Here is a 13,989-nt window from a genome sequence, read left to right on the forward strand (position 1 = left end):
ACCCTATTTGCAGTTCTTTTGGGTATATACCCATAGGGGGAATTGCTGGATCATATGGTAAATCCATTTTTTAGTTTTTGGAGGAACCACCATACTTTATCTACAGCAGCTGCTCCATTTTACTTTCCTACTAACAGTGCCCAAGGGTTCGTCAGCAGCATTTGAAAAAGAAGAAAACAGAGGTCCAGAGCAGTAAATGACTTGTTCAAAGGCACAGAGGTGTTGGCAGAGCCAAGATTCTACATAGTTTCTTGGCTTTTTGAATGTTTGCTCTTAACCAAAATGCAAAACTTGGAGTATCAGGTACGGAAGCGCCCTGATGATAACTTTTGTTCAGTGGGTCAGCCTAGCCCTATAGCCTTATAGAGAGGAGACAATTCATGGCCCAAAGGAGCAGGAAAGAGTCCCATCATTTCTGATTCAAAATGAAGATTAGCCCTCCCTCCCTTCAGGCAGTTGGAAGCCACTCTGGTTTGATGTTTTCCCTGGGCTGGGCTACCGTCTGTCCCTCCCTGCAAATTCCATCTCTTTCTGCCCCAACTCAGAATTCCAGTTCAATTTCACTCTGCAAGCAATGAAAGAGAAAGCTTCAGGTTTCAGGATCCTTGGTGTAGAAATGTGTGGAGTGTGAGCTCGTTGTGGAATCCAAGTTCATGTGCCTGATGTACAGTGAGGCCAAACAAATTGAAACATTGGTGTTTGGAGCAGGGAAAGGTTTATCAATTGCGAGGGTCCTTCTCAAGAGGGTCTTCCCTCTTGAGAAGTTGGGAGAAATAGGTTGATCTCAAATCCACCTTGCTGGCTGGCCGGGTTGCAAGGTTTCTAAAGAAAAGAAGAGTAAAGGGGAGGCAATCTTTGTGATTTTAGTTTCTGGATAAGATCTCAGTTGCAGACTTCCTGACAGCATTTTTGTGACTCAGTGGGTCATTCGTGATTGTGATTGATCTACGTGTTCCTACAGAGCAAACTAGTACGTCAAGGTCTTGTGATCCCTTAACTTCTTTCTAGAAGAGAGCAAAAACAATGGTTGAGGCATTTTGTCATTTACTTAGAGCCTACATGACAAGTTAAGAATTTCAAGCAGGTTGGTCCCTGCTGCTTTTTCCTTTAAGGCCACTGGTACTGCTTTTCCTTTGTTTCTGCATACCCTCACTTCCCTGACTACTAGTGAGTGCTTGAGTCTGCTCTTTGGAACTTGGGAAGACCTGGGAGAGAGAATCCTTTCTTTACAAACCAATGAGGGGACACGAGAAACTTTTGTATGAGGAGGGTCCTGCCTGAGTTCAATCCCCCTTTTCTTTGGTACTCCTCAGTCCTGAGGGGAACAGGGTTGAGACAAGAAAGGGAATAAAGTTTTGGATGGAGAGGTGAATCATAAACTCGGCAGGGGAACTCGGTTTTACAGGGACTTGGTTTCATCGCTCTGATAACCGAGCCCCTTAAACTGTCACTTCACTCACATCAAGGAAGGGAGGGAATAAAGATGTTAATAATAAATGTCCTTGTTTTATAGAAGAAAGGAGGACAAAGTGGTATATAGCTCATGCAAAATCAAACAAGCTACACATCACAGTGCTAGATTTGAATCAGCAGAGCTGGTTGATTTTTCTTTTTTTTCTTTCTTTCTTTCTTTTTCTTTTTTTAAAATTACTTTATTAAAAAAATTTTTTGGCTGCGTTGGGTCTAAGTTACTGTGTGCAGCCTTTCTCTAGTTGCAGCGAGCGGGGGCTGCTCTTCGTTGTGGTACGCTGGCTTCTCATTGCTGTGGCTTCTCTTGGTGCCGAGCACGGGCTCTAGGCGCGTGGGCTTCAGTAGTTGAGGCTCACCGGCTCTAGAGTGCAGGCTCAGTAGTTGTAGCCCATGGGCTTAGTTGCTCCGCGGCACGTGGGATCTTCCCGGATCAGGGCCCGAACCCATGTCCCCTGCATTGGCAGGTGGATTCTTAACCACTGAGCCACCAGGGAAGTCCAGTCTGCTGGGTCTTAATTGCCTTCAACTCAAAACAGTCCACATCCCCAAATGGCACATTTTGGGGATACATAATCTGCTCCCCCTCATTTCTCTTCGAGCAGCTCTTCCAGTAACTTTGAAATACATTAAAAGTCTTCTTGGGCTTCCCTGGTGGCGCGGTGGTTGGGAGTCCGCCTGCTGATGCAGGGGGCGCGGGTTCGTGCCCGGTCCGGGAGGATCCCACGTGCCGCGGAGTGGCTGGGCCCGTAAGCCATGGCCGCTGAGCCTGCGCGTGCGGAGCCTGCGCTCTGCAGCGGGAGAGACCACAACAGTGAGAGGCCCGCATACCGCAAAAAAAAAAAAAAAAAAAAAAAAAAAAAGTCTTCTTTATGTTTGAAGAAACCAAAGCTCAGAGACAGAGAACTTGCCCAATGTGTACTTTACCATCTGCTCCCCATAACTCCATTGTTCTGTGGAATTGAACTCCCAGGGCCAGGGCTGGATGGACATTCTTGATGGCTTTGTGTCTTGCTTTCTCAGCAGATTGTAGCCTCCTCAACTATGTCTAAGATGCTGTATCAGGATGTTTACCAGTTTGGTCAGAAGCTGATCCGCAGGCGACCTCTGGAGCCCAGGGAAGAGTCTGAGAGTCGCATGGCTCTTTGTCTGAACACCTTAGACCTGGTGGCCCTGGGCGTGGGCAGCACCTTGGGAGCTGGTGTGTACATCCTGGCTGGTGAAGTGGCCAGGGACAAAGCTGGGCCAGCGATTGTCATCTGCTTCCTGGTGGCCGCCCTGTCTTCTGTGTTGTCTGGGCTCTGCTATGCAGAGTTTGGGGCCCGGGTACCATGCTCTGGTTCTGCGTATCTCTACAGCTATGTCACAGTGGGACAACTGTGTGCCTTCATTACCGGCTGGAACCTCATACTGTCCTATGTCATCGGTGAGATGATGGGAGTGGGAGGAAGGTATGGGGCTTAATTAAGATCAAGAAACTAGGAGGTGGGATTTAGGTCTTGACTCATTCGTGAGAAATTGGTTATCCACCTTGTGGGGTGAAGTGGGTAATAGTGGCAGGAAAACCCCACAACTTCATTCTACTCCGCTCTATCCTATTTTCCTTAAATTACGGGGCCTAGAACAAAGAAGGAAAGGAAGGTGTAGGGAGTGGGTGAGAGGGAGGCATGTCCCACAGGCTCATCCCCTCACCGTGTGGAAGTCTCTCCTCAGTTGTTGCCTTCATGGGAGTTTCCTTTGCTACTTGATTTAAAATTTCAAACCTCATCTCCCAGACTTTTCACTCCCACTTAACCTGTTTTCTTTTTCTTTTTTTTGCATAACATTGATCTCCTAACATTAAACAGTTGACCTATTTCGTGGATCATCTGGGTCTCCTGTCCCTAGCCCATGAAAAGAAACTCTTAGAGATTAGGTATTTTGTGTGCGTCCCCCCACCTCTCCCAAATCCATCCCGTGACGCGTGGTAGGGGTTCAATTAATGTTTGTTAATAAATATTCCTTCTGCTGCTGCTGCAGGCACTGCCAGTGTGGCCCGGGCCTGGAGCTCCGCTTTAGACAGCCTGACCGGGAACCACATCTCTCAGGCGTTACGGGGAACTTTCTCTCTGCACGTGCCCTACTTCCTGGCCAAGTACCCAGACTTTTTTGCGCTGGGCTTGGTACTGCTGCTTACGGGTGAGGCAGGGTCCAGTGATAGGTTGGGAAGAGTGGGGTGTGGGGGGAGAGCTGGGGTGGGAAAGGCTTGGGATGGAAGAATGGTGGGGGGATTATGACTGGAAAGAGGGGTCTGTGGTATGAGAGACAGGAAGGCAAGACGTAGACCATTGTTTTCCCACGGTTGGCACCACTGACAATTTGGGCTGGATCATTCTTTGGTGTGTGGGGCTGTCCTGTCGAGTTTTTTTTTTTTGGCCGCGCTGCGTGGCATTGCGGGATCTTAGTTCCCCAACCGGGGGTCAGACTTGTGCCCCCTGCAGTGGAAGCGTAGAGTCCTAACCACTGGACCTCCAGGGAAGTCCCAGGTTTTTTTTGGTGGTGGTTGTTTTGTTTTTTAAATCATTGTCGGATGTCGGGTAACATCCCTGGCCTTTATGTACTAAATACCAGGGTCGCCCACCCTCCAAATTGTGTCAATCACAGTGTCTCCAGACATTGCTAAAAGTCCCCTGGGGGGCAAAATCACCCCAGGGGAGAATCATTTACTTAGACCAGTGAGTTTCTTCCTTTGTACTGAGATTAAAGATTTTTTTTTAATTGAGAGGAAATTTGTATAGCATAAAATTAACCATTTTGTTATTGCCCCAGCTTTACTGAGATATAATCGGTATACATTGTATAAGTTTAAGGTATACAGTGTGATGATTTGATAGACCTGTGCGATGACTGTCACAATAAGAAATTAACCCTCTGAAAGTGTACGATTACGTGGCACTTAGTACGTTCACAGTGTGGTCACCATCACCTCCCTCTGGTTCCAAACATTTCCATCACCCCAGAAGGAAATCCCATCCCCGCTGGGCACTCGCTGCCCAACTCCTCAATACCCCAGCCCCTGGCAACCACGAGTCTGCTCTCTGTGTCTATGCATTTGGTTATTTTGCACGTTTCATATTCCACCTTTCCCACAGGAGTGCTGGTTCTGGGAGCTCGCGAGTCGGCCCTGCTTAACAAAGTGTTCACGGGCTTGAACCTTTTGGTTCTCAGCTTCATGGTCATCTCTGGCTTCGTCAAGGGAGATCTGCACAACTGGCAACTCACAGAACAGGACTACAAATTGAACACATCTGGATCCAATGACACCTCTAGGTTAGGAGGGTGTCCTTGACCATAGTAATGCTGGTGGGGGCACGCGTGCAGAGCTGGGAATACGGTGGGGGCTAAAGAGATCTGGGCTGATGGATCCAGGTGATGGGGTCCTGGAGCCCAGAACTTGTGGTATTAACCAAAAAGTCCAGTACAGATGGCTGAACACAGCTCACCCACATTCTTTTTCGCTCCTTCTCTCACCATAGATTGGGCCCTCTGGGTTCTGGAGGGTTTGTGCCTTTTGGCTTCGATGGGATTTTCCAAGGAGCAGCTACATGTTTCTACGCATTTGTTGGTTTTGATGCCATTGCCACTACAGGTAACATGGTCATTGTGTGTCCCGTCAGGGGTTGGGGCACAGATAAGGCTGCCCTTGGGCATAGGGGTTTCTTTTGGAGGTTCAACAGGAAAGCGGATTTTTTAAAAAAATAAATTTATTTACTTATTTATTTATTATTCATGTATTTTTGGCTGCCCTGGGTCTTCGTTGCTGCGCGCAGGCTTTCTCTAGCTGTGGCGAGCGGGGGCTACTCTTCTTTGCGGTGTGCGGGCTTCTCATTGCGGTGGCTTCTCTTATTGGGAGTACAGGTTCTAGGCGTGTGGGCTCAGTAGTTGTGGCTCGTGGGCTTAATTGCTCTGTGGCATGTGGGATCTTCGCGGACCAGGGCTTGAACCCGTGTTCCCTGCACTGGCAGGCGGATTCTTAACCACTGCGTCACCAGGGAAGTCCGGAAAGGGGATTTTTGTATTTCATCACAGTGTGTTTTCCTGGCCCAAAACTTCCTCCCATCCTGCAGGGGAAGAAGCCCGAAATCCTCAGCGATCCATCCCCTTGGGCATTGTGATCTCGCTCTGTATATGCTTTTTGGCATATTCTGGTGTCTCGGCAGCCCTCACCCTCATGGTGCCCTACTACCAGATTCATCCTGACAGCCCCTTACCACACGCTTTCCTCCATGTCGGCTGGGCCCCTGCCAGATATGTCGTGGCTGTTGGCACCCTCTGTGCTCTTACATCCAGGTCAGTGTCAAAGCTTTCTCCCCATCTACTGTCAGATGCTCAGGTATCCCAGCCCTTGGGATTGAGAAACAAGAGGGAAAGACACCTTACCCCACGTAGACTAGGGAGCAGACACCCCAGTCTGTCCTGCTTATCCACGTCCTCACACATGTTCCCATTTTCTCTTCTAGCCTCCTGGGTGCCATGTTCCCTATGCCTCGTGTCATCTACTCAATGGCAGATGACGGGCTCCTTTTCCGGGGACTTGCCCAGATCCATGCCCGTACACGTACCCCCATCATGGCCACCTTGGCTTCTGGAACTCTTGCAGGTAAATAAACAATGCCCATTCCTTCTTTGATCAATTTTCTTAACTTGGATATTTCTACTGGATTTTCACTCCCTCTCCACCTTCTTTGTGCCCTCGTTCTAGGGGTCATGGCATTACTTTTCGAGCTCAGTGATCTCGTGGACCTCATGTCAATCGGAACCCTACTTGCTTATTCCCTGGTGTCTTTTTCTGTTCTGGTCCTCAGGTGAGACTACGCTACACCTTGGCTGGGGGTCTTTGACTCGTGGGGATTGAAGGGGAGATAATCGTCGTTTGCCTTCCTGCTGCCTTCTAAATGTCCCGCTAGGCTTACGTTGGGAGAGAGATGGATGAGACTGCTTGATGTTGGATGAGTAGGGGCTGCTGTTAATATTGACTTAATACCTCTAATTCAGGTACCAACCAGACCAGAATTTAAGCGAGATTGAGAAAACAGAGAAAGAAACTGAGATGAAGCCTGTAGTTGAAGAAAGCCCTTTGGAATCTGTACCTGAAGCAGGAAGCTCAAAGATTCTAAAGAGTCGGTGTGACCCTCTCAACACCATCCCCACCCTGAAATCTGGCCGGATTATCTATGGATGTGCCTCACTCCTTGGTGAGCAGGGGGACTGCTCTTTGGTGGGCTTCTGAAATTGACAGGATAGGACGGGAGTGTGTATATTGGCAGTTGAGGCATCTTGGAGATAGGATGGCCCTTCGTGATGTGGGCAGTTCGGGGGAGGGGCGTGACCCGAGGTCTTGAGCTATTTGGCTTCCGGAGTTGAACCTGTTCTCCTCCACCCTGACCCTTGCAGTTCTCCTGCTGACGACCCTGAGCCTGATACTGGCCCAGTGGCCCAGCCACGTGTTCTCTGGAGACCCCGTGTACACAACAGCAGCTGTGCTGCTGTTACTACTCACCACTGGGCTCACTGTCATCATTTGGAGGCAGCCCCAGAGCCCCACGCCCCTTCACTTCAAGGTAGGTGACCTTACGTGCCCACCTGTCCACCTGAGTGAGTGAAGTCTGCATGCTTTGAGACCTAAACATCCTTTGCTGGACCAGGGAAGAAGGGGAATTATTAAAATTAACGGACCCTTCCCTGATGCACACTCAGTGCTTTCCATGCCCAGCTGCAGTAGGCACTGAACACCCAGCCTGAGTAGGACTGAAGTCTTCTCGGCCATGTGGGGTAGAGGCCTGCCCTTCAGACGTCTGTGGTGTGCCCAGGGAATAACTGACTTTGCCCGCAGGTCCCTGCTTTGCCTGTTCTCCCACTCATGAGCATCTTTGTGAATGTTTACTTGATGACGCAGATGACCTCTGGGACTTGGGCCCAATTTGCTGTCTGGATGGTGATTGGTAAGTGGCTTTCTGGGATTAAAAGGCCTCTTGAGTGACTGAACCCAATCCTCTTTCTACTACCTCTCCCCGCAGACTGTGTCAGACACCATAATAGCAAGCCTGTTGGGCATTCGTAAGCAGGGAGAGCACCTACCTTTCCTTCTCATTGTCTTATTTCTCTACTAGGATTTGTCATATACTTTGGATATGGGATCCGACACAGCTTGGAGAAGAAGAATCAACAGCCACCAGCCTCCAACTCCCAGACTTTTGACAAAAACATCCCTGGTGCTGAATCACCTTGACCACAGGCAGTAGACGCTGTGTGGAATCCCACCGTGCACTGGAGGTATCTTCTGGTTCAAGGGGCACTTTGAGGCTCTATGGAGTGTGAAGGTGGGATGAATTTACAGCCCTATATTTAATGCCAGTGGACAAAACGACTTCTGTGTTGTATAATTTTTAAGTAACCATTTCAAAGCATTATATATGTATACACAGACACTCAGAAAAGTGCATGCTTCATACCTGTGCAGCAAGATGAATTTTCACAAAGAAAGTACAAGGTAACCAGAAACCAGAGAAAAAATAAAATATTAACCTGCATGTAAGAAGTGCCTTCTTGTGCCTTTTTCCAGCAAAAACACATAGATTGCCACATGGGAAGAAAACATAGGTAACTATATATTGTGTCGAGAGTTGCATTGTATTTATTTACTTTTCTTGTGGTATGATTCTCCATTTTATTAATCTTCTTTAATGATATTCAATAACTCTTATTTTTTTTTTTTTTTTTTTTTTTGCGGTATGTGGGCCTTTCGCTGTTGTGGCCTCTCCCGTTGCGGAGCACAGGCTCCGGACGCGCAGGCTCAGCGGCCATGGCTCACGGGCCCAGCCGCTCCGCGGCACGTGGGATCTTCCCTGACCGGGGCTCGAACCCATGTTCCCTGCATCGGCAGGCGGACTCTCAACCACTGCGCCACCAGGGAAGCCCCAATAACTCTTTGTTATTATTTCCAAAGAGCTGAGTGGAAATTATTCCTAAATATTTTAAAATTTTGATGCCGTTGTATTATTCTTTCTTTGGTTGCACCACACAGCTTGCGGGATTTCAGTTCCCAGAACAGGGATGGAACCTGGGTCACAGGTTCCCGAAATCCTAACCATTAGGCCACCAGGGAACTCCCAATGCTGTTATAATTTTTTCTCTCCTTTTTGTTACTGGTGAAATGAAAAACAATTTTGTGTGTTTATTTAAAATTTTCTTTAAAAAACTAAATATATACAATTTTTAATTTACAGTCATACCTCAGTAAAGCTGGAATACAAATAGGGAAATTGGATGACTTTATCACATTCATCATTTATTTTTAAGATAACATCCTACAGTGATTCTTAAACTTATTGGATTTTTGATACCTCCATATTTCCACTGGGATATTTTAATACACATCTGCTGTCTTCACACATTATTCGTTTTTTAAAAAATGAGCTATAGTTGATTTACAATATTAGTTTCAGGTGTACCACACAGTGATGTAATATTTTATAGATTATATTCCATTTAAAGTAATTATATATAATGGCTTTATTTTCCTGTGCTGTACAATATATCCTGTAGCTTATTTTATACATAGTAGTTTGTATCTCTTATTCCCTCACCCCTATTTGCCCTAACCCTTCTCTCTCCCCACTGGTAAACCACTAGTTTGTTCTCTTTATCTGTGAATCTGTTTCTCTTTTGTACACATTCATTTATTTTTTAGATTCCACACGTGATACTACGCAGTATTTGTTTTTCTCTGACTTATTTCACGAAGTATAATAACCGCCAGGTCCATCCTGTTGCAAATGGAGAACGTCATTCTTTTTTTTATGGCTGAGTAGTATTCTATTGTATTTATATACCACACCTTTTTTATCCATTCATCTGTTGACAGACACCTGGGTTGCTTCTGTATCTTGTCTATTGTAAATAGACATGCTGCGAACATTAATGCTGTGAACATTGGGGTGAATATATCTTTTTGAGTTAGTGTTTTTTGCTTTTTTCAGATATATAACTAGGAGTGGAATTGCTGGGTCATATGGTAGTTCTCTTTTTACTTTTTTGGGAAACCTCCATACTGTTTTCCATAGCGGCTGCACCAACTTCAGTAGACATTCGCTTCCCATCTTCGGTGCCTCATCTCTTCCGTTTACCTGCAGGCTTGAAGCACAAGTGTAGTCTCTTTGTCTTCCAGGTCCACAGAGGTCCTGCCTGTGGGCCAGTCTGGTTAATTCCAGCTAAGACTTCTGTCAAAGTATTTAAATACTCTTAATTTTTCCCCTTATTTGAAATTTCACAGTTGGCTAGGTCACTCATTACATAATAATTAAAAAAATTTAAAAAAAATTTATTTATTTGGCTGCATCGGGTTTTAGTTGTGGCATGTGGGATCTTTTGTTGTGGTGGGTGGGCTCTTTGTTGCAGCGCGTGGGCTCTCTCGTTGTGGCGCATGGGGTCCAGAGTGTGCGGGCTCAGTAGTTGCGGCATGCAGGCTCTCTAGTTGTGGCGCAAGGGCTCTAGAGTGCACAGGCTCAGTAGCTGCAGCACGCAGGCTAAGTCGCCTTGTGGCATGTGGGATCTTAATTCCCCGACCAGGGGTTTGATCCTCGAGGCCCCTGATTGGAAGGTAGATTCTTAACCACTGGACCACCAGGGAATTCCCTACACAATAATTTAAAGAATATGAATTCTGTCTAGCAAAAGATGGCCTGTTGCTCCAGGATAACCACGTATAACCTAGATGTGGAAGTTTTCAATGGATTTGTGCATGAGTTTTGCTTCGTACGGATACTGGAATAATCCCCACACCCTGCCAAAAGAAAAACGAAAAACAAAACAACTCCACAGCAAGTCAACAATGTAATTTTCGCTAAGGAGCTCCTGAGAATAAGAGGAGGTTCTTTGGGAAAGGTGATATGTGTCTATGGAAAATTTTCTTTTAAGTGATTAAAAAAAATTTTTTTTTTTTTTGGGCCGTGCTGTGGGGCTTGTGGGATCATGGTTTGTGGGATCATGGTTTCCCGACTAGGGATTGAACCTGGGCCCTTGGCAGTGAAAGTGCAGAGTCCTAACCACTGGACTGCCAGGGAATTCCAATTTTTTTTTTTTTTTTTTTTAGGTAAGAAGTGGATTTATTTAGAGAGAAACACACTTCCCAGACAGACTATGGGTCATCTTGGAAGGTGAGAGAGGCGTCAGGGGTACGGGGTTGTCGGTTTTTACAGGGGTGGGTAATTTCATAGGCTGAGTGGGAGGAGTATTCCAGCTATTTTGGGGAAGGGGTGGGGGTTTCCAGGAATTGGGCCACCGCCCACTTTTTGATCCTTATCAGTGTTGGAGCTGTCACGTGCCTGTGGGTACATCATTTAGCTTGCTGATGTGTTACAGTGAGGGTATACTGTATACTGAGGCTCAAGGTCTAGTGGAAGTTGACTTGTCTACTATCTTGGAGCGACTTGGTTCTAGTCAGTTTATGTCATGTCCTCGGGCTATGTCATTGTTTCAAAGGTTATGCCCTGCCCCTTCCCCTCCTATTTCATTCCCCTCTCAGATTTTACTCCCGTATTCTTATGGGAAGCAGAGGGGTGATGGTCATCTGTAACTGCTTCAAGGCTGAGTAGGGACAATGACCCTTCCTGTCAGGGAGTAAAAATCTCTGGATGCCTGATCTAGGGGCCCAGGGGCAGGACAGCTCCTTGTTTTAAGTCAGTATGGGCTGGAATCCTCACATAGCCATACATCTTGATGTGGAACTGCTGTAACTGCTTCCATAGCCTTTCTATGATCTCCTTGATGATGAAGCACTTTTTCTAGCAGCATTAGAGTACAAAAATATCTATCTATAAATGACGAGAGATTTTAGACGCTATCCCTTCCCAGGCAGTCTCCCAACCAGGTGTTAGAGTGCCCAAAAAGTTGTCTCAAAGAAACGGCACAGAATGTGTCCCCAGTGGTGTTGACTATGAGAGGGAGTTGGTCTAGCTTATCACTGTCCCTTCGTGGCTTGCCAGCTGACACCGTGGAACTCAGATTTGGGACTTGAACCCATGCACCGGGAATTGAACCCAGCCAAAACCCAGACTGGGACTTGAACCCAAGGTCTTTATATATTTATTTTTTTTGGGGTACGCGGGCCTCTCACTGTTGTGGCCTCTCCCGTTGCGGAGCACAGGCTCCGGACGCGCAGGCTCAGCGGCCATGGCTCACGGGCCCAGCCGCTCCGCGGCATGTGGGATCCTCCCGGACTGGGGCACGAACCCGTGTCCCCTGCATCGGCAGGCGGACTCTCAACCGCTGCGCCACCAGGGGAAGCCCCCAAGGTCTTTAAATTGAGATCACACACCTGGTCTCAGGACCTAATGAAGTTCAGGTTCTTGATGTCTCATCACAGAAAGAATTCAGTGAGAGACAAAGTGATAGGTAAGAAGTGGATTTATTTAGAGAGAAACACACTCCACAGACAGAGTGTGGGCCGTCTCAGCAGGCGAGAGAGGCCCTGAAAAATTTTAATTAATGCTATAAAATAGTATATTCTTTTAAGTGGGAATGTTGAGTCAAAGACATGCACGTTTAAAATTTTCGACAAATGTTGCCAAATTTCAGAAGAAACAAATATGACATCCACACAGATAATTAAAATATTCCTAGTATCACATTAAAAAAGGAAAAAGAAACAGATACAGTTAATTTTAATAATATACTTTATTCAGTTCAGAATATCCAAAACGTTATCATTTAAACATATAATGTAAAACTCACTAATGAGATATTTGACCTTTTTAACTTCTGAACAGTCTTCAAATCTCAGTGTGTATTTTACACTCACTTTACCACCTGGCCACACTTCAAGTGCTCAAGGTTGTATGTGGCTGTTTGTTACCAAACTGGATAATGCTGACCTAGAATCTTTTCCCAAGCTTACCTATTGGTTTAGTGCAGCAGTCAGGTAAACTCTGGTCCATAGCTCAAATCTTGACTGTGGCCCTGATTCTGTTTGGTTTAGAGGCTGAATGGTTTTTATTCTTAAAAGGTTGTAAACAAATAATAATAATAAAAATAAAGAGGAACATGTGGTCCAGAGCATATGTGGCCTGCAAAACCTAAAATATTTATTATTTGGCCCTCAACAGAAAAACTCTGGCGAAGCCTGGTCTGGTGTAACCGAATGCACTCAGGTTTATTCTATTTATTTGCAATGTCAATGCGTTCAAGTTTCTTTGCTTTTGTGATGTTTCACTTTAGCCACACATACCTAGAAGGGACTGGAAGCACCTCTAGTGACCTTTGACTTCTCTTTGCATAGCTTTTCCCCCCCTTGGTCAATCTAGCTAAAGCTTTGCTCATTTTGTTCATCTTCTCAAAGAACCAACTTCTGGTTCTGCTGATTCTTTGTATCATTAAAAAAATTCTCTATTTCACTTTACTTTAATCCCTATTATTTTCTGCCTTCTGTTGCTTTTGGTTTTGTTTGTTCTTTTTTTTAGCTTCTTACCATGTAGAGTTAGTTTATTGATTTGAGGTCTTTCTTCTTTTTCAATGTAGGCATTTCCTGCCATAAACTGTCTTCTGAGCGTGCCTTTCACTGCATCCTGTAAGTTGTAGTTTGTTTTGATTTTCACTCCTACGTATTTTCTAATTCCCCTTATGATTTCTTCTTCCAACCATCTGTTGCTTAAGAGTGTGTGGTTTAATTTCCATATAGTATTCTTGTTTTCCTTCTGTTGATTTCTAGTTTCATTACATTGTGGTCAGGTTTCAATCTGCTTTTAATCTTTTCAATTTGTTGAGATTATTTTGTGGCCTAACATAGGGTCTATCCTGGAGAATGTTTGTTCTATATGTGTTCTGTTGTTGGTGGAATGGTCTGTATATGTCTGGCATCCCTCCCCCCAAATATGTTCCATGTTCCCTCATTCCCTCCCTGCCAAGGATCCAAATCCTTAACCTAACCCTAACACTACGGTATACGTAACCCAAGGACAGAGTAACTTGAATTGAAATGTAACCCCAACCCTGAGATAAACCAAACATAAGGCCTACGTCAACCTGATTCTGAACCCTCTGTCGGCCTTCATAAGGCACTCCTCTGGGCTCTAACCACACTGGCATCCCCTGTGCCACAGTTCTCCCACTGGCTGTAGCACCCACCCTAGATCTCCCAGGCCACATTCATGGATAGCACTCAAGTTCTCCAGCTCTCAGAGGCTCCCCTCCTGGACTCTCTCCTTTTCTCCAGTCTCCCAAGACCTGTCTGAGCTCAAGCCTCTCCCTCCTAATGCACCAGGCCCTCCCATGGCCATCAGCCCCGCCCCTAGCTTTTCAAACTCACTCCCATGGGCTCTAGTCCTCTCCCACCCATACTCTTAGATTCCCCACCATGGGCTCAAGTCCTTTCTCCAAGACAACCCACTTTCTTCACTCTAGGACTGACCCTCTTAAGACAGCTCAGGTCCCTCCAGAGTCTAACTGCTCCCTGAGCTCTCTCAAGGACTTGATCCTGGGCCCTGGCGC

General features: G+C 46.1%; 1 protein-coding gene across 1 annotated transcript; it reads left to right on the top strand.

The window, feature by feature from the left end:
- The first annotated feature begins 2,520 nt into the window (after positions 1–2,520).
- On the top strand, positions 2,521–7,735 carry LOC136140931 (cationic amino acid transporter 3-like). Its single transcript, XM_065899074.1, has 11 exons — positions 2,521–2,893; positions 3,487–3,645; positions 4,599–4,776; positions 4,983–5,095; positions 5,574–5,796; positions 5,967–6,106; positions 6,209–6,311; positions 6,502–6,701; positions 6,901–7,067; positions 7,340–7,448; positions 7,617–7,735. The coding sequence occupies exons 1-11, from the start codon at positions 2,521–2,523 to the stop codon at positions 7,733–7,735; spliced, it is 1,884 nt and encodes a 627-aa protein (XP_065755146.1).
- The last annotated feature ends 6,254 nt before the right edge of the window (positions 7,736–13,989 follow it).

The sequence above is a fragment of the Phocoena phocoena genome, chromosome 20, assembly GCF_963924675.1.
Source record: "Phocoena phocoena chromosome 20, mPhoPho1.1, whole genome shotgun sequence".
Taxonomy (NCBI): domain Eukaryota; kingdom Metazoa; phylum Chordata; class Mammalia; order Artiodactyla; family Phocoenidae; genus Phocoena; species Phocoena phocoena.